The sequence below is a fragment of the Agelaius phoeniceus genome, chromosome 7 (assembly GCF_051311805.1).
Source record: "Agelaius phoeniceus isolate bAgePho1 chromosome 7, bAgePho1.hap1, whole genome shotgun sequence".
In the NCBI taxonomy this organism is placed as follows: Eukaryota; Metazoa; Chordata; class Aves; order Passeriformes; family Icteridae; genus Agelaius; species Agelaius phoeniceus.
In genome coordinates, this window is record NC_135271.1 from 34,010,229 (window position 1) to 34,029,855 (window position 19,627).

At 36.9% G+C, this 19,627-nt stretch overlaps 1 protein-coding gene across 11 annotated transcripts in view; it reads right to left on the reverse strand.

The window, feature by feature from the left end:
- Window positions 1–19,627, reverse strand: part of SLC4A10 (solute carrier family 4 member 10) — a 166,043-nt gene that overhangs the window by 68,835 nt on the left and 77,581 nt on the right. For all 11 annotated transcript variants that reach the window (XM_077181504.1, XM_054636675.2, XM_077181503.1 and 8 more), the window contains 2 exons: window positions 9,974–10,120; window positions 1,576–1,714 (listed from right to left, as the gene is read on the reverse strand). In XM_077181504.1, the coding sequence (XP_077037619.1) occupies window positions 1,576–1,714; window positions 9,974–10,120 (286 nt within the window). The remainder of the gene's footprint in view (window positions 1–1,575; window positions 1,715–9,973; window positions 10,121–19,627) is intronic.

The window sequence follows — 19,627 nt, forward strand, 5'->3', positions numbered from 1 at the left end:
ATCTGGGGATCCAAACTGAAAAAGACCATTTATCTTGACCAATTCTTTCCACACAGCAGCCCCACTCTTCCTTTCTTTCCATCTTACTGCTAAAGTTCATGAAAATTTTACTATCACCTGTTATGTTGCTCTTATATTTTCTGAGCTCCAAAAATGTAGTTTTATTTATTTATTTATTGGCTGTTTTTGTCCTGCCTTTTTTCAACAATCTCGTTTCTATTAAACATTTTTAATTCTTCATTTCACAAACAACAATTGAGAAGGCTGCACATATAAACAGATGAACCAAACCAGAAATTTATTTCACCTACTCCTTTTGAATTCTATCTTCATCAGAACCACTTGCCGGCAGAAATTGTAATAATTTTCAAAAACACAATTCTTTAATAATTTGCAAAGGGATTTTTTATTTTAAGTTGAACTAAAGAAGTTGCTATTTACCTGCTTTAAAATGACATAACACACGGTGATTTTTACTTTTTAATTTCAGCAGAAGTTGATACCCCTCCCAGAGAAGTTCTATGTATTCCTAATCAGCATGAGAACATTGCAGATGATTACCTTGATTAGATTTTCTCTCTCTGAATATTAATAAGATTATTTAGGAATATCACTGCCTTCCTTTTGCAGCACAATCCCCATATGAGAATTTTCTACACATAAAAATCTATATTTAGCATCTGTCTATGCTGCCTATGAACAGATAATGGAAGGGAAGGTCATAGACAATTTTTTGGCCCTCTGGGAAAGCAGAGATTTGCAGTAAAATTAGAAAGAAAACTACCAGCCATGTTCATGTCAGCCCACATACATAGTTACCCACAAAATCCTTTCAGAAATTTTGCAATTTATGTTCTACCAAATATATATATTACACAGACTTTTGGGCACCATTGAGGAACACTGTCAACAACTGAGAGGAAGAACTAAGGTTTTAAGATGAAAAATAAAGATTGCTGTAAATGTAAATTCTTAATGAAACTAAGCAAATTATCTCCCATTTAAATGCTCAAGGTAAAAAATATACAATTAAAAGTTCTGTACCAGTATTTTTTTTTCACAGCAGAAGTGCAATCTAAAAGTCTTTCCCACTAATTTTGCAGAAATAAAAGGATCCAACACTGAATACTCATTCTCAAACTGTTCATGGAGACTTAGAATATGTAAAAGTTCTATTGCTCCAAAAGTAATCTCATTCCTTGCTTTAATCTTTTTATAATGGTTCCCTTATCACTTTCTTGAGTATTCAAACAAAATACGAACTTTGAAAGATTCTTTAAATTAGAAGATAAAATATTAACTGACCCAATTATTTTAATTCATATATATGGTATATTCACTTTTTTTTCCATCAGTGTTCACTCTGACCTATATTCATAAATCCAAATGAAAATATTTGGCTCTGGGAAACAATGAATGCTGTTGTAATACTAGCAAACTAAGGATTAAAATTATGTTTTTATTTAAACTTTATATCCAAAATCTGTCCCTGAGCTTGCTACAGCTTTGAAATCATTCCTCAGTACACCAGAAACCAATAACTACAGATAATTTTTAAGTTATGAAAATGCTCACCTTGCTGTCTCTCTCCACTCTGCATCCTCTCCTTCACGCCAACAGATCTCATCAAGCTCAGTGAAGAGATCATGAGGAATGTGTTCCTCATCATCATCTTCTGTTCCAAGAATAAACTGCACCCTTTGTGATGGGGTATCTGGAGAAAAATAAAAATATCAAGTCCGAAACACCAGTTTTCTTGCCATGAGAAAACAAATGTTATGAGATTATCCAGATGTTTTCATGCATATCACTTACTGCCACACAAAAAAAAATTACATTTCTGCTGTAAGAACATTCAATTACACACAAACACATTCAGATTGAGATCTCTTCATTTACTGTAGTTGTCAAGTCAACTTTTCAAAAAACTCCTCCAAAGATACAACCTGATGCATAGAAACAGGGTGTATTGGAAGTTGGAATGGTATCCCCCAGAAAAAAAAAAATACAGAAAGCAGCACAGAAGCACAGATAAAGCTGAATAAAGCTGATAAAAGACTTTTACTCCAGTGTTAGGAAAATCTACTTTACCACTTCATAAGTCTACATCTGCAGATCTAGCTCAGGTCATAAAGATAGAATACTAAATGTGAAATCTTTGCTGTAGGAGAAATAAACCAAATGAAACCTGCCTAATGTGAATATACAATTGCAGACTTGACCCTTGCTCCTCTGTTAACTCTTTCAACTTGGTTAGGCTCCTTGAGATACACAACTTCTTAATCTGTCCCAGCTTCCTCATTTTATTCTTCCTGACTTCCCTTTCAATATTTTTTTTAATTCCCTTTCAATTTTCTTCATAACCTTTCAGTGCAGATGGCTAAATATATTTTTGAAGACATACTATTGTTTTTTTCACTCAAAAAATTCACAGAGCATCTTAAAGTACATGTAGATTCAATGTTCATAGCTCAAGTGCTGTATTAAAAAAATCCTATATCCCATTTGCCTATTTAAATGCAAATCTCAATGAACAAACTCTGATGAAGCGCAGCCTCTCTAGCAGTACATGGCTGCTTTTTCTGCTAATGTATTTTAGATTTCTGAAAGGAACCAAAAGTCCTTTGTGAGAGCTGAGAGAGGCCAGGCTGCCAGTCAACTGAAAAACTGTTCAAGGAATCACTGAGCTGTTCTGCTGGATAATCATTGTCTAAATGAAGTTCAGTTCTATAACATATTTGTAAGACAAGCTACGGTGTTCCATCTAACAGCAAAGAGCATCACTGCACAGGGTCCTAAAACTCTTTGAATATTGGAAAAAAATGAGATTATAGCACCCATTGAATGCTAATTAAAGAGAAATCACAGCTCTTATCCAAACAAATTAAATGAGCCATTGACACAGAAAATTAAATTTAGCAATAGAGATACCTTTTTGATAGCAGTACTAAACTTGCTATAGCAAGGAAACACAAACAATACATGACAGTTTTCACCTGAGGTTTATTTGCTTTTACAGAGTGTAAAGATCTAGTGCAGTAAAGCCTATTTACTCCTTCACAAAGCAAGGAAATTAAACCCAAGGAGAAATACAGGAGAGAAGGAAGAGACGTTTGGACTTGGGTACTACAAAGAACCAGAGGATGGAACTGCAAGGGTACAGCTAAAGGAATTACTCTTGGTGAATCACTGAAGAGCAGCAAGAAACTCCTCCACTTCACCCTTTCTTTGCTTTCTCGTCTCTCTCTTACTGTTCAGTCCTTTTTTTTTTTCTCTAAAAATGTTCACTTTTTTCTTTAAATCAGAGATGAGAAAGTACATTCTAGTTAAGAAGTGTGCAACTTCCTAAAACTGATTTCCAGAAGGACAAAATTCAGTGAGATACGAATTTACAATGGATTAGTGCATATGACTACTAACAGAACATGGAAAACAAGCTACTTCGGTAGAGAGCTGGACTGCAGCTAGAATCTGAGAATAAGCATTGCCAGGAACATCCTGTACTGTTGATAAAATCAGCACCAGAACTGATTTACAGCAACTGCTACTGTTAAGTAATAAATGAGCAGTGTTGAACAGCAGAGCTGCAGCTCTGTGACAGTCATGATCCTCATGCAAGTACGTGCTTTCAGCGTGGGAGGAAAGCAGAGGATCAGAAACCTCTTGAAGTCAGGTGAGCAGTAACAAGGAATCACCTCACTGCAGTAATTTGCTCTTACTGGGTCTTCTGTGTAACAAGCTACTTGACTGACAACAGTGAATCAGAATTTTCAGAGACATCTACCATCATGGGGACCAGGCACTGCCAAGTCCACCACCAAACCACACCCCTAAGCACCACATTTATAGAAATGATGAAATATGCACTAAATTCTCTTCTTCCTTGTTAACAAAGCAGTAAAAAAAGCTGCTAGATTCTGTCTTTCTTTACTGCTGTGATTTCTATTGATATTTGAAACCTGCAAGTCAACAGCTTCATTTTCAGACAACAAGCTGAAACTGAAAAAAAGTTATCATTTGCTTTACGATACAATAACTTTATTTCAAGGACAAAACCCTAAAAGATATAACCAATAGGAAAATAATAATAAAAACAATAGATCTGTTGGTTCCACTGATAAAACTGAATTAACAGGACTATTCATGAGCAATGCCAGATAGATTTGGCTCATTTTCATAGGAGTAATAAATACCAAATATGCCATTAATATGTGATATAGAAAATTACTAATATGTGATTCAAAATCAGTATGGAAGAATACTTCAATTGCTGACTGTCAAACTGTGATAACTTAATCCTCAGTGCAGAAGCATAATATTTGCAAACTAGGACACAATATTTTCTGCAGTCTAGTCAAACAGAAATTGGCTTGAATATTATTTTTGTCTATCCCTACTTCAAGTAGCGCAGCCAGAATAAAAAAAATCCTTCATACTATTATTGCTATTTCTAAGAAGTAATGAGAACAATCTAGATTACTCTTTAAAAAAATTAATGAGTGAGACTAATCAGTTACAGTAGTATTTCTATCACTCTAATTGTTTTATATCAGAGTTATCAGAAGTAACATGAACTCAAAGTATCACAATAAGCAGCTGATGATTCTCCCAAGTAACTTGTTCATCACCAATTCAGGAAATCCTCCATGACCAGCTAGAACTAGGTACAGGACAAACAGCAGACTGGGAGTTAGCAAGTGTAACACAGTTGACATTAATATCAATCCCTCACAAGCCAAGTGGAAATGGTATGGGAAATTCACAGGAGCAGAGAAAAGAAAGGATCATTTCAGACACAAATATTCGTCATCCTCCAGCTTGCACTCACCACAGAAGTGGTGGATGGGGACTCTCCCCTAACCTCCTTCCCTTGCAGATTGGACCCTGCCCTTAGCTCAGCAATCAGTACAGGTAAGGATCAGAAATTCATTAATTAGAAAACTTAGTAAAAGTTTAAACTAAATTTGCATTACCAAAGTGCACATAAAACAGCAAACAGCCATACAGGACACTTCTGAAAGTCTCCTCACAGACCTTAGAAATCACATGTTGGGTTGGGAGAAACCAACATAACATTCCTTTGGTTATGCTCTGGCACTTTATCCCTGCAGGTACAATCTGCTTCGGGGAACTATCCCAGCATTTTCTTGACATGAATTATTTCCATCAACCCAGGGCTATGGCAAATAATCATATCTTTTGGATCTGACAATATGGACAATTCCCAAGCTTTAATTATCCTCTTTTTTGCTAGATTCTTAAAACTGCAGTTATGATACATTATTTTAATCCAGATTTGCATCAATCTGTGCCACAGCTGCCCAGAGATTCAAATTTCTGCGTTCATCATTCCTCATACAAGCTTACAGTGAAGAGTAGGTGATTTCTCTTAACAGCCATACTCTTTACAAATAATTAAATTTACCCCACTAATAGCCCTTCAGCACTTGAGTTTAGGTACCAAATACATCCAGCTGAGTCTTTTAGATTTACTTTCTTCAGGTCCTTCTACCAACCAAAAGAAGCCCCACTTGGCAACTCACATTTTGGTCTGCATTGCCTTCAGAGCCTTTCCTGAGCTGTGTGTGCAGTCCTGTGCTAGGCTCACCTCCAGGGCTGCTCTGCTTGCCTTGCCACGTCCAATATCATGAATTACAAATTTAAGCCTCTTTAATACTAGGGATTACTAAATCCAGATTTCTTAAAACACACCAAACCTTTCACAAGCTTCAACAGTGTCTACTCATACAGGACACACATGAGGCTGTAATCAAACCCCAGCTCTCACAGCTGTGTTCACTTTAACCCTCAATAAAACCTGTCCTCAAAGACACCCTGTTCAGAGCCAAAGTCTCCCTATTCCACAATTTTAAAAAGCTATTCAATATCTTTAACTGATGAGTACCAAAAAGCTGTTTCACTGGCTACAGGCAAACAACAAACATCAAAAAAGGCACAGAAAACTGTCACTAAAATCCACATGCACACAAGCAAGTGCAACCCCACCAGCCAAAGGGAAATCTGCACCAGGCTTTCAGTGCCACCACGACCCACGGCCCTGATGGAGCCTCGTGGCCCTGCAGCTCACAGGGGCTGGCACCCACTGCCCTCACAAGCAGCACCAAGGAGATGCCCCAGGCTAGAAAGAGCCTTTTTTTTTACCAAATAAGTTTTAATTTGCATCAATTCCTAATTTAATTCCCAAGCAGTCGCAATACTTTACCCCACAAGGAAAACTGTGGAGAAGGGGAGCTTAAGGCAGAAATGAAACTGAGGCCTTAATTACAACAGCAGTATTTCAGCTGAGAATAGTAAACCTCTCCAGTAAAACAAACAGCACTACTGCATTTTTAACTAGAGTGGATAAATGCACTGAATTTCTCCTTCTCTTCAAAAAGAAGAAACTTAAGAGACCAGATGGTGAAAACCTAGACCACTGAAATCACTTAGCTTACAATTTTTACTACCCAAAAAACCCTCCCAATGCACAAACCATCAAATCTGTAAATTGTGCCATTACAGGCACGTGATTATTGCAAAATGGAAACACCTTTTACAACTTCATCTCATTAAGAGGCAACAGACAGAGAGCAAGGATCAGGTGTAGGGAAAACAAAACCCAAACCTGAGTAACTGATCTGTGCCCCTAATTGACAGGACTCTCTTTCATCCCACTAAGTACATATTCTGCATATTATTTGTCTAATCTGGAGTTACCTCTGAATCTGTACACTGAGATCACTTGGGTTATTTTTTTTAAATGACAGTAGGAGATAAAAAAAAAAAGCTAATGAGCCAATGTCAGAATGTTCTAAAAAAATCTATTCTCTGCAGAAACCTTCCCAGAAAGAAGCTGTTACAGCTTTCCCAGCCAGGATTCAAAGGAATTACCAGGAAGCTTCCCCCTATTGTCATTGCACTGACTAGAGGTGTTTTCTACCCATGCTGATACACAGAAAACACTTACAGGAATTGTTTTTTACTGGACAGGGACCAGGTGGCACCTGTGACTCTGCATGGGACCCACAGAGGCCCCAGCACAAGGTGCACTGCACAGCTCCTGCAGCAGTGACAGCAGAGCAAGGGCTGCACGTGATGGTACTGCACAGATAAAGTTATAAATTATACAGTTATAGATTATGACAGAAAATAATGCTTTATCCCATGCTGGGTTAACTGAGCACTGTGGAGCACTTCATGTCTGAATATTTCAGGTCTTTACTTGTTCCAGAATCTCTATTATTCAGTGGTTGGATCTTTTGCTTTTATTATATCTCCTTTCATACTTCACTGCTTCAAAACACTGCTAATTTATTCTCTTGTATCATAAAAATCCTTATATATTTTTCTGACTTACTTCAAAGCACTGTTTTCCATCAGTTGGTCTCACAGTGCTTATTTTCTCCATCTTTTCTTCTTGCACCTGCTCATCAAAATGTTTTTTTCTTTCCCCTCCTCCTTCACAGTTCCCAAGCATACAGCCTTCTACTATTTGGCAGAAAAGCATTAAAAGGTGTCAATAGAAAGATGGAGCTAAGTGTTTCTGCTTGCTCAATTAAATCAGAATGATTTATAAATTATGGGACTAGTTTGGATCTACTCTCTCAGGTAATACAGTCCCCCATATTGAGTTGCACATCAAAAAAAGGAAGTGTATTGTCTTCCTTTGAGCTTCCTTCACTTCTGGTTACTGTTAGAAACTTGGAGTCATGGGGAAGAATAGCTACAAAGCTTATAGAGGTTTAGTAGGTTCAGATTTAGTGTGGGAAGTATCTGTTGCTCCCTCTGTGCAAATAAAGCATAGAAAAATCATGCTTATGTTCTCTCTAAAGGCAATGCTTCACCCCAGGCAGCACAGCAAGTTGTCTGAAACTCCTGTAAGGAAAAACCATAGTGAAAGAAGGAGGTGTATATTGACCACTATTAATCTCTGTATTATTTTGTCTGCCTGTTCTGTATGTGCTTCACCTCACCATCACTGTAGCATTTTCAGACGTGCCTTGATTATGCAAATCCCTTTTACTCTTGTCTACAGAATGCCACATTTCTGCCTGGATGGACCAATGTCAAAGCTCAAAATCTGTTTCACTGGCCCAGCTTCCAGGAGTCAGATAGACAAAGGGGAAAACCCTCAAAATTTACTATTCAGATAATTATTCAGGGTGAAAAGACTAGATATTTCCAGATTTCTGGTTCTATCTTTGGATTCTTTGAATTCTTAGCAACCAAGCACTTTGAAGAATATCTTCAGCAATCTGAATCCAGAAAATATTTCCATGTTTCTGGCCTGTAACTTGTCTGTCAAGTGACACCACTTACACACACCCTTGAACTGGTAACTATAATTCCTTTAAATGTGAAATTGTGACTTTAAAAACCGCAGAGCTCTACTAATTTCTTGAGGTACACTAGAGGATGAGTGCAGCGACCATCATGCTACAAATCTACTTCAAGACTATCTTTTTTTCATATTACTGCTATTTCACCCTCAGAGATCCTTTGAACATAGGCTGATTTACCTAACACAGAATTATGTTGAACATTGCATTTTATTGCATGCACAAATGTCAAAGACTATTAAGAACAGATTCAGCCAGTTAATTTCTTCTTTTTTTTTACTTTTGACATTAAGAAGGACACAAGCCTAGGTCTCCAGAAGTTGAAAGAACAGAGCTAAGTTCTCAGCCAAAATGTGTCACATACTGGCACTTAAATAAAACCAGATGACTCAACAGAAGACACTGTTTCATAGTTCAAGATATCTCACTTCTTGGCTAATGTAACTTTCAATTGTTTCTTTTTAATCTGACTTTATATGTATATATGCATATTCTTTTTGAAAACTGTTTTAATAATTTATGAACTTTGTTTTTCTCCAAGAAACTGGTTTCAATATAGTATTGGGTCTTTGTACATTTAAAATCCATTCCAGACAGAACCACCATAGCCAATTTTTTCTTCACTGTTCAGTCTTCAAAACATAACTCGTATCTGCTAAGTTTGAAAAAGTCTTGACTTTGTTTTACTCTCAGTATAATAAACCATTGTGCAAGATTTGAGAATTTCAAGCTCTAACCATCACCACTTACAAATACTTGCTCAAAAGCTTTCCACATACATAAGACAAATTTCTGATTAAAAGAAAGTCTTATAATTACTATTCTGTAACCTGAAATTACACTGCTACATTTCCTTAATGATTTAAAAACACACTAGAAAATTGTTTTCTACACGATTCCATTATATTTTAAACACTTTCCATAGCCTTGGACATTTCATCACATGCACTTTTTATTTTTGAACATGTAATATTCTCATGTTTTGAGACAAAGCTTGACTAATTTATTAATGAATGCCTTCTTCTCTCCTTTGTAATGTTTTCTAACTTAAAATTTTGAGAACTTTAGGAGTTTCATATCAGATTTCTTTACTGAGGGGTATTTTTCCCTGCTTTTCCCTCAAGTCCACAGTTAGAAGATCCATGTTACAATGGCACATTTACAGAGTCATGTTAGGAAAAAGGTAAACACAACCTAGATCATGGTTTGAATCTGATAAAACACTGCAGCTTCAGTAACATCAACATTATTACAAAACTAATTGTAAAGGCCCACAGCTCTTCTCTGTTACATTTTAGGGGCAGATACTCCAGAGCCTATACTGAGGGCAGCTGGTGCCATAAAGCACTGCCCTCCTCAGTGGTGGCTGCAGTCTGTCTTTGTGAGAGCACTTAGGAACAGCTCCCACAGTGCTCCTTCAGTGCTGGAAACCACTGAGCCCTCTCATGTACTGACTGCCACTGGCTGCTGCCTCTCAGTGGATTTGTTCAAAGGAAACAATCACCAGCAGGGGCTCTGGTGGATTCTCCAAAACCCTGCTGCTAATCATGTCCAAGTGATAACAGGACAAATTATGCACAATCATGCTGGCATTTATTACTTAAAGACCTATCCAAAAATAAAATTTGTCTTACCAAAAGGAGGAGATTCTCTCCCATCTTCTAATCCTGAGTCCCGCTCTCTGTCTCTCTTTCTGTGTTTATGCCCACGGTGCCGATGGCGTCGGTGACTTTTTCTTCCACCCAGTGGCACATGAACCCCAATGAACAATGTTCGATGGCCTACAGGTAAAAAAAGGTGTCCTTGAGAAAGGAACTATGTTATAACAACAATATAAATATTCTTAATAGCATTCATGGTATCATTCTTGTCATACTTTTGAAGTTATATAATATTTATTATTCTAATGTTAATAGTCATAACAGTACTGACTTCAATAATGATGATTAAGCATCACAGATACACAACCCCTTGATACAAGAAGCAATTCCAGTACTGAAGTCCTTGTGATGCAGTGCCAGATTTTTTTTTCCTTCAAATTTGCATCTTTGTATTTGAACTTTCATTAAAGCCAGACAGGTGTTCTGTTAAATGTCTTCCAAAACAGTAACATAAAGAGACACATGGATCTCTTTGGATTGAACATTTGGTAAAGTTGCTGTTTGCTTTGTGTGTACAAGAACTTTACCAAACTCATTCCTATTTATGAGCCAAACCTTGACAGAATTCTTGTGGGAAATTCACTGAATAAAAAACGAAGAAGAGAGGAAAAAAAAGGAACTGAAAAAACAATAAAACACTCTGTAAGCAAGAGCACAAAATCCCTATACCACTTTACAGGCTCACATCATAAATATATTGCTGGTATCTTAGGGTGCTCTCATTTCTTCTGTTGTATTTTTTTAAATACATAAGAAGGTACATATTGCATGCCTGCTGCCTTCAAGCCTGACAAATTTTATGTTGCTGATCAAGCCCAAAATATTTAGGTCTCTTAGCTATGTGGGCTAACAGGATCAGAGTACAGTAAAGCATTTAGAAGAAGGGGGAGAGCACAGCAGAAATGTGCACTAACCAGAACAAATGGGAAAGGAATTGTGACTCACTACAGGCAGGTCTTCTACATTTACTCAGCAGAAAGACATAGCCCGGATTACTCATCTCAAATAACATTACTTTCTCCTTGAAATGAACATAACGCAGCTCATGGATATTTGCTGCTTTGCTGTAATCATTCAGCAGTGTCAATCATCTGAAAAAGGTCAAGAACACTAAGCTAAGGTAGCACGTGACCTCTAATCCCATGGAGACTCCAGAGGAGGCAGAAAACACAGCAAGGCAGCATGTGTCACAAAACATCAAAGAAATTCAGTACTGACAGGAATTCTCTGCAGAGGCAGAGCTAAAAACCTGGAGAAAAGAGTCTGGACACCACATTAGTTACTTGCCTAACACTGATCCATGTAGAGGAGGCTAGAAAGCAGAGGCATCAATTTTGAGAGACTATTCTTGTAGAGTCAGGAGATCTTCCTAATGCAATGCCCACGAGTTGAAAACTATTTATTTATTTATTTATTTATTATATACCTCTTTCTTCTTGCTTATCACATGTAACCCAAGAAATGGTTTAAAGAGAACTGCTGCCTTTTGTGTATTTCAAATGCATTGCAGTCAGTAGTGCATGACACAAGGAAAAACTCATTTAAAAAATACTGAAGGACATGAGTAATGCAGTACTTTACATTTCCTTATCCCCCTCCTTGGATAGAAGAAAAAGCAAAACAACATTTTGAAAGGAAGGTTTACTGTTCCTAAGACTTCAGTAATTTCCAGAGGTGCAAATAGATTGCTTTTTTAATTTAGTTACTAAGTAGATTCCTGCTGCTTTGTGATAGAAGTGGGCATGCTTATCCTAGTTTTCTCCCACGTCAATGATCAGATTGTACCTGCATCAGGAAATGCTGTTTGAGACTCACATTTCAATTAATTTCCAGGGCTGAAAGCAGTACTTGAGTCCAGACTGTTCTTTATTCAGTACACTGTGATACAGTGCCAGAACATTCGTGTCTGAATGCCACAGCAATTTTCCTTATACAGACAAAATCAGTTCACTTGGAAAAAAAACAAAAAAAAACAAAAAAAAAAACAGGAACCTGGAAATTTAAATAGACATCAGGAAAAAGCAAAGTGGATTTTACTCTTTCTGTGTGAACCTACTGAGACCAGCAGAGTGCTACCTAGGCATAACTTCAATAAACACATGGAGAAAGGTAGGTGTTTGTTACAAGGTTCAAACAAATAAGAGGCAAAGAAACTGACAGGGGAAAAGCAATAGCTCTCTACAGAAAAATCATAGAGCAAAAAGTAAAAAATATGAGAGTTAAGTAGTTCTGGTTTATTAAAAGATCACAACTGTGGAGCAAAAAGAGACCATCTGGGAACAAAAGAGTAATGAATTCTGAATTGCTGACAAAATGACAATGAATGATAGAAGCAGCAAAAAAAAAAAAGAAAGAGGAAATACAAAAGAAATCCAATTACTGTTTTACCTTGCTTCAAGTAACCTTTTCATGGTAAGTATTATGAGCTAGAATGTAATGTCCGTTTTTCTGTACAAATTGTCCAAGGCATTATTAAACAAGAGTTTCCAGAGAGCTCTCTAAATTTGCCAAGACTGAAGGTCAAACATGGACAGAGCAGGGCAGATCTCAGGAAAACCTGACTAAAATTCCTAACAAGAAAGGGCATCTACAACTGAGTGAACTCAGGATCAACCAGGATATCCACTATCCAGGATATCCTTATAGAGAATAACTGATCATATATGGGCATTTCTTTCATTTATCTTTAAGAACTTTTTTGTGTCTTTTATTATTTACTTCATCAGATGCCAACTTCAAATGACTGAATATTGCTCAAATATTGGAAAATAATTCTGCTCTGCCATACATTTTCACAGGACCTAGCTCAGATTATATTTTCTCTTTCTTTTGGCAAGGCTACAAAGACACTAAAGTATGGGAAATAGTAACAACTACAGGTTACATCAAGGTACCAATCATTGACATCGGGTACAACCTAACAGCCATTCTCACACAGAGCTGACATATGGTTTAAGAGGTGAACATAACACATTGCTCTCCCTACCAAATGGGTGGGTTTTTTGTGTTAAAATTGTTTTTGGAAGAATGGGAAGTGTTGGGGCAAAAAAATCTGTACTCTTAGCATTCCTTTAAAAATATCTTACTTCTACTAAATTAAGGGAAATATTTACAAATTCTTTCTCTCCGTCTCCATTTTCCCTTGAAATGTCACATCACTAAAGAATTGTAGTGGGATTTCCAGAAGTACCTAAGTTAAGTCATCAAGCACCATCAATTATAATCGGTTATGTGTTTTCAGAGCTCTAGAAATCCCACTACAATTCTTTTTCTTTCCATTTATTTAAGGCATAAGATAGATAGCTAGGATAAGCTTCAGGTTTTAAAGACCCAGAATGCCAGGTTCTGAAAACCATTTCTAGATGTTACTTCAGTCATTCTCAAGGGATATGCAGAAAATTCTTTCTATTCTGAGCCTGGGTTTTTAGATTATTAATTTGCTATTGGGTTCTTAAAAAAATTTAAGTAAGGAATAATTTCTCCTTTCTCCTTTCAGCAACCTCAAACAACACTTCTATTTAGATTTTATTCTCAGAAATGTCTCTGCAAGACGTATTCATATTAATAATATATGTTTCATATCTGTCTTTTCTAGGGCAATGATTCCATACTTCCACAAACTGAAGACTCTTACAGCACAATAATTTTTTCTTCAAAAGTTTAGGGGAGATCCTGATTTTTCTACATGTTTGTATGTATTTTCATCTGTCTCAAAGCTAATAATAATTAATAAGACTCCTCTTAAATATTTTATACTATCATTTGTGTTTAATGTAATCCCGTAAAAATTAAAAAAGAATGCTTCATAACAAGGGTTATTATTTCTTCAATCCTTAAATACTTTAACTCAAGGAGTGTTTTAATGCTTTGAAGGTAAACTACAAGCTTCTTATGCTATAAATTTGAACTAACTTTATATTCTGGGCTTTTTTCCCCAGCTACATGCAATTTGATTCAGAATAGTATTTTATTAAAAATAATCTTTTTACAATTTACCAGTGGATGTGTAGCACTGTATATACGTCATTGCAGAGAGGATCAATTCAGTGCATTGCATTTCTTTAGTAAGCTTTCACACTGTAAATAATCTTTGTGTATTATTGTATGTTCTCAGTGGGTCTTTTTTAAAAAATTGCTTGCTCCTAAATCTTAATACTGAAAATATTAATGGATGTGTTCATTTTTCGCTTTCCTAGCAGCCCATCTGGAATAAATCAACGTCTGTGTTCAGAGGGTGTTTTTGCAAGGACAAAATCATAGTCTTTCTATGATAAAACACTACTGATGCTAATGTAAGGTTAATAGAAAAACTCAGGAAGATCAGATAAATCCTATGGCTCACTGATATCTAAACCAATTCTGACTTTTTAAATTGTAACATAAATTAAATACAGCATAAACCATGGAGAAGAGCCTCTCTCAGCATGGAAATTCTTTCAGGTCTCCATACTACACCAGGAATATGGAACTCAAGTAGGTACTTTAGAGCTTCTTAGTGAGCCAGACCAGTTGGTGGCAACTGTGTAAAAAAATGACTGTCCTGGATCCAAACATCCATGAGCACCAGCTGCTCAGGGTCCATGCGCTTGTGCTGCCTTCCACCTGGGATCATCTGAATCTGCCTGAGGCACCTGCTGACACCAAGGCTTTCAGACTCCTGCTCACAGGCATGGAGGGAAGGGGCAGATAAGGGAACAGATGGGTCTTGAAACACCTCCAGAAAGAGCAAAGGCAGGCTCTGTGACCTACTGAGGAAACACACCGCAAAGGCAAGATGCCTTGAGAAAGAACACTTTGCCGGCAGTTCAAGCCAAGTCTCAGCTGACTGCTGACCTCAGCAGGACCAGAGGGTTTTCTCCCTCCTCTGGAAAACACTCAGTGCTTGAAGCCTCCCCTGGGCACTGACAGCTAGAGCTGAACCAAATGCAATTTTTCATCCTCTCAAAAATGAATGGTGAGGTAGAGGCAGAAAACCATCAGTCCATGTAGGGTTAAAAAAATTGCCTTTTTCTTTACAGGAAAGAAAGTGATTATGGTGAATTGTGTAGGAGTAGAAGTACATGACTCATGATTCGTTATTGTAGTGCAGCAGGGAGGCAGAGCTGGAGAAAAAGCAGAAAGGACAAAAGCAATCCTTCCAAAATCAACAGTTTACATTGCTGTTTGTGGTTATGGTTTGCCCAAAACCCATTTTTTACCTTTTTGCGGTGCCATAATTTGGAGGAACTGACAAGAAAACCTTCAAAATTTCTTTTAGATTATACATGTAATTTATATTCTACAGTAGATTACAACGAAAATTATATAGAAAAAATAAAAACAATATCCCTGACCCACAATAACATTAAGGACACATTGAATATGGAGGATAAGAATATCTCATTGAAGTCATTAAAGTTAAGGACCTTTTAAAGAGCTTTGATCATTCACTGCCCTCCCAAAAAAATCTTGCATTTTAACAAAAGATTTTTCCAGATTGTAGGTGGGCTAAAATATACTTTTTTACCAGCACTTATATTTCAAATTTCCTAGATTCCTCCAGAGGAATCCAGAGGTGTTGTATGTATGGTTCTATCATGAGCTCATGACTTTGCCAGACAGAAGAAAAAAGCCAGCAGACACAAAATATAAAAGAACCTACTCAGATACACAACTCTTTCCACTGATGGAGAGTGAAGCTGTGGTTATTGGAGGGAAGAATTTGATCTATATTTCTAAATTAGCAGCAAGCCAAAAAAAAAAAAAAAAAAGAAAAAGAAAAAGCAACCTCAGTACAAGTACATTCATGTGTTAAAAAATGAATGTTTCTATCTTCTGATGCTGCAATTTAGCAGCTTTCACCAACAATGGCAAATTGGTTTATGTCAGTTTCATCTGGGATTTCACAAAGTGAAGCATTTGAATATATTAGTCCCAACAAATACTGAAAAGGTTTCCTGTATGTGAAGCTCAGAGCAAATTCAAACCAAATTCACAACCAAACCTTATCATCAGCTAAAGACTGTGGTGTTCAACCAACACTGTGGCACTTATTTGCTTCCATTATTTCATTATTCATCATTTCAAAGAGATTCTGTGAACACATGCTTCAGACTTATTCATGATTGTTCAAGGTGAACCACCTTCCACTAACACAGAAACTGCTGAGGAGGGACAAGGGGAGCAAAGGGATCAAACCAGGTGACTGCCAAGACAAAAGGAGAAAAGTGAGATCTCAAGCAATATTGAATTACGTAGGAAAAAGAAAACAAAACTAGACGAGAGGCACTACAGAAACATGTGCCTTAGGAATCACAAAGGGAACAAGCTTGAGTATGTGATACCTGGTAGGCAACAAAATGAAAGAGCAACCTTTCAGGTACAGACAAAGCCAAATCATTCTGGCCTGTGCTTCCACAGCTTTTATTGTTCCCATCGAAGCGCGGCGAGCGTCGCTGCAAGGAGCACGAGCGGGGTCAGAGCCCACGTCAGGATAAGCTGGGCACCCCAGGGAGGCACAGGCAAGGCAGCTGGGAGCAGGGAATCTGTACTGACATGCTAACAAATTATTTGCAGTAGGCTGTAGCATCCTGGGAGCCAAGGGGAAGGGAAATCTCAGCTGATGCTCCTGTTTGACCAAACAGAGCCAGTGTCTGACTTGTTTCCATATTGAGGCATGGGTGAATCAAGGCCAGGTTATTAAAATTTATATTCTTTCAGTCCTACGAGTGGCTAGGTCCTATTCATTTGTCATTTAAATAATTTTTAAATTATTGTCACAAGCTAGAACAAATCTAAAAAGAAGAAAAATAGCTAAAATAATTATTTTAGAAGAGAATAATTAAATCTGGAAGCTCTAGAATTTCACTGTTTCTGTTCAGCATCCACTATCAAAATTATCCTTCTTGCAGGTTGTTAATTACAAAATATGTGTACAAAATTTACAATTAATTTTTCGTTTATTAAATTTAAAGTCTCAGCTTTTGCATCATTCTGTGTTGTGCTAGCCATATTTATATTCTAATTAAGCCTGAAGTTTTTTTGTGACTTTCAGTAAGCAATCCACGTAATCAGAATTTTGTAAAAAGTGTCAGGAGGCATATCCTGAGTCATATTCATGCATATACTGGATACAGTGTTTTATGTATCCTCAGAGATATGAAACATGGCAAACTTGATTTCCCCTGAGGCAAATTTTCCCATGCCACTTAGGCAGATTAAATGAATGAAACATAAAAAGCTTAAGCAAAATCTTGACTTGTCTGAATCAAGGATCATTTTGCCATTTTCTCCAACAGAGCCAGAATTCATCCCTGATTCATGCTGGGACCTTCACCTAACAATCTGATCTCCACCCATCTCCCTGTTGAAGCTGCTTCTCAAACCAGGCCACAGTGATACCCACAGCAGTCCTTAAATACTCTCACAAAAATCCTCAATCTGCAGTTGGGCACCTCCAGCAAGGAGTTCATGGAATGGCCACTTTTCCCCTCAGCTAACACAGTGGCCATAAGGAAAAGACCTTGGCCAGAGTGTATTTAATGTCAATCCCTTTGCATATCTGCATAGCCCTAAAGTCAGCATGTGACCTGAGAGAATCTGAGCTCTCCAGCCCAGAGCAATCCAAGTACTTTTGACCTATGAGATAAGCAGTAGGTGTGTCTATCTGATCAGAAACTGTTCTCACTGGACATACATGGAAGCAATGGCAGCCAGCCAGAGACAGCCCCATGGAATGAGCTGAGAGCAGCTGCTGAAGTGCACATCTGTCCAGGAAAACGTGCCTAGCTGCCCTCAGTGCAGGTACATGGACAACCTGTCATTTTGCAATTAAATACTTGAACAGCCAGAATCAGTGCCCAATTCTCATTTAGGAATTCCACCACTGATAAAAATGACTGCATATTTATTTCAGTAGGATTTTGTCTGTACACACATTCAAAGATTACATGCAAAACAGGTGATTATAACCAGGAAATATAATCTCTTTTTTGCTTTTAGAAATGCTTTCTCAGTCCCTCTATCAATGCAATAGTCAGACAAATGACCTATTCAATATTAGTGACTGATCCTGACTCTACAACTCACAAAAAAATAACTATGTGGAAAAATAATTTGTGCTGAAAATCTGAATGCCAAAGCTCTCCAACAATTCTCCTGTGAAGCACTACAAAACTTAAGTAAAAAGATACAATTGAAGCACTTACTGCACTAAGATGAGCACCAAATCTCTTCTGTTCCCATAGGTACTGCAGTTCCTGTCTTATGTTCTCAAAGTTTTACTATACTGCTCATGGAAAGAAAATACTGATCTAGAGAGACTGAGGAAAAAATCTATTCTTGTGCCCATTCTTTGAGAGAGGATTAAACACCATATCTTCATGCTTTCAGCAAGAAATGTACTTGCAATATACTTGCACAACGACTGCCTAAAATATGCAAGTCCAAATATTTACTAGGCTTTGAAATTTCAGATGGAAATTTTAGTACACATTTAAATCTGTATTTCTGAAGTTTGAATGTTGATAATTTAAATATTTTTTAAAAGACAAAATACTTAGAATTATAAGATTTAATAAGAAGAAATTGAATACTGATTTTCAGATTTAAACCTGCAGCTCTTCATATGAATTGCAATTTTTGTAATGTTGCTGACATTGAAACTTACACCCTATTCTTCCCTAGAATATTCAGTAACTAGCTATTTACATTTTAAAACATAAACCCAATTAAATGCCTGTCAAAAAGCTAATTACGTAATACGTATTAATAGCCTGGTTATACTCTTTTTCTAAGATATGCAATTAGCACCTGATTATTTAATTTCATATTTCCTAGTTGTTATGTCATTAGGAAAAAGGTACATTTTTCAGCAAAACCCAACACAATGTCAGTGAATGAGACAGGTATTTGTGAGTCCCATTCTCTGTTTCCAGGGGGAGAAGTGCCTAGTTGTACTGCAAAACAAATGGACATGCTATTAACAGCAACTGGATATTAAAATCTGCAATGTCTTCAAAACTTATTATGTCACCTGGTATTTTGAATGTAGTGATTATAAATTTAGGAAAAACTGATCTGAGCTTAGAGTGAGCATGACATTATCTGAGAAAGCTAACTGCATCATGAAGGATTGATTCTACACAGAAAAATTGTTTTCTTAGGACATTATGAAACAATAGGGTTTCATTTTTAATAAAAGCAGATTCATTTGATAACTGCAGAATTTTTCAATATTCTAAATTTAAATCAGCTTAAATTGATGAGAAGATTGTGGAAGTGTCACTGCCATGTTCCAATTTCTACTGATAACATCTTAAAACCATATCTTTGAAATAATATTTTCACTGATATTTCACAGGAGCAACTCTACACATATAAGATGGTGGGGGAAAAGTAATTAAATTAACAGTTCTTAAATTATGTTTCACAAAGTCACATGTGGAACATCACAGTAATTCTGACAACCTTAACGTGACTTAAGCTTATGTGACTGAGCTTAAAGATGTCACTCTGCAGAAAGCTGTCCATCTTTAAAATGCCACCTCACTATCATCAATAAAATGACTCAGCAAAAGGATATTTTTGTGGGTTGACTCACCCCACAAAATCTCTGTGAGTCAGTACCATGGAGAAAGGGAGACAGGA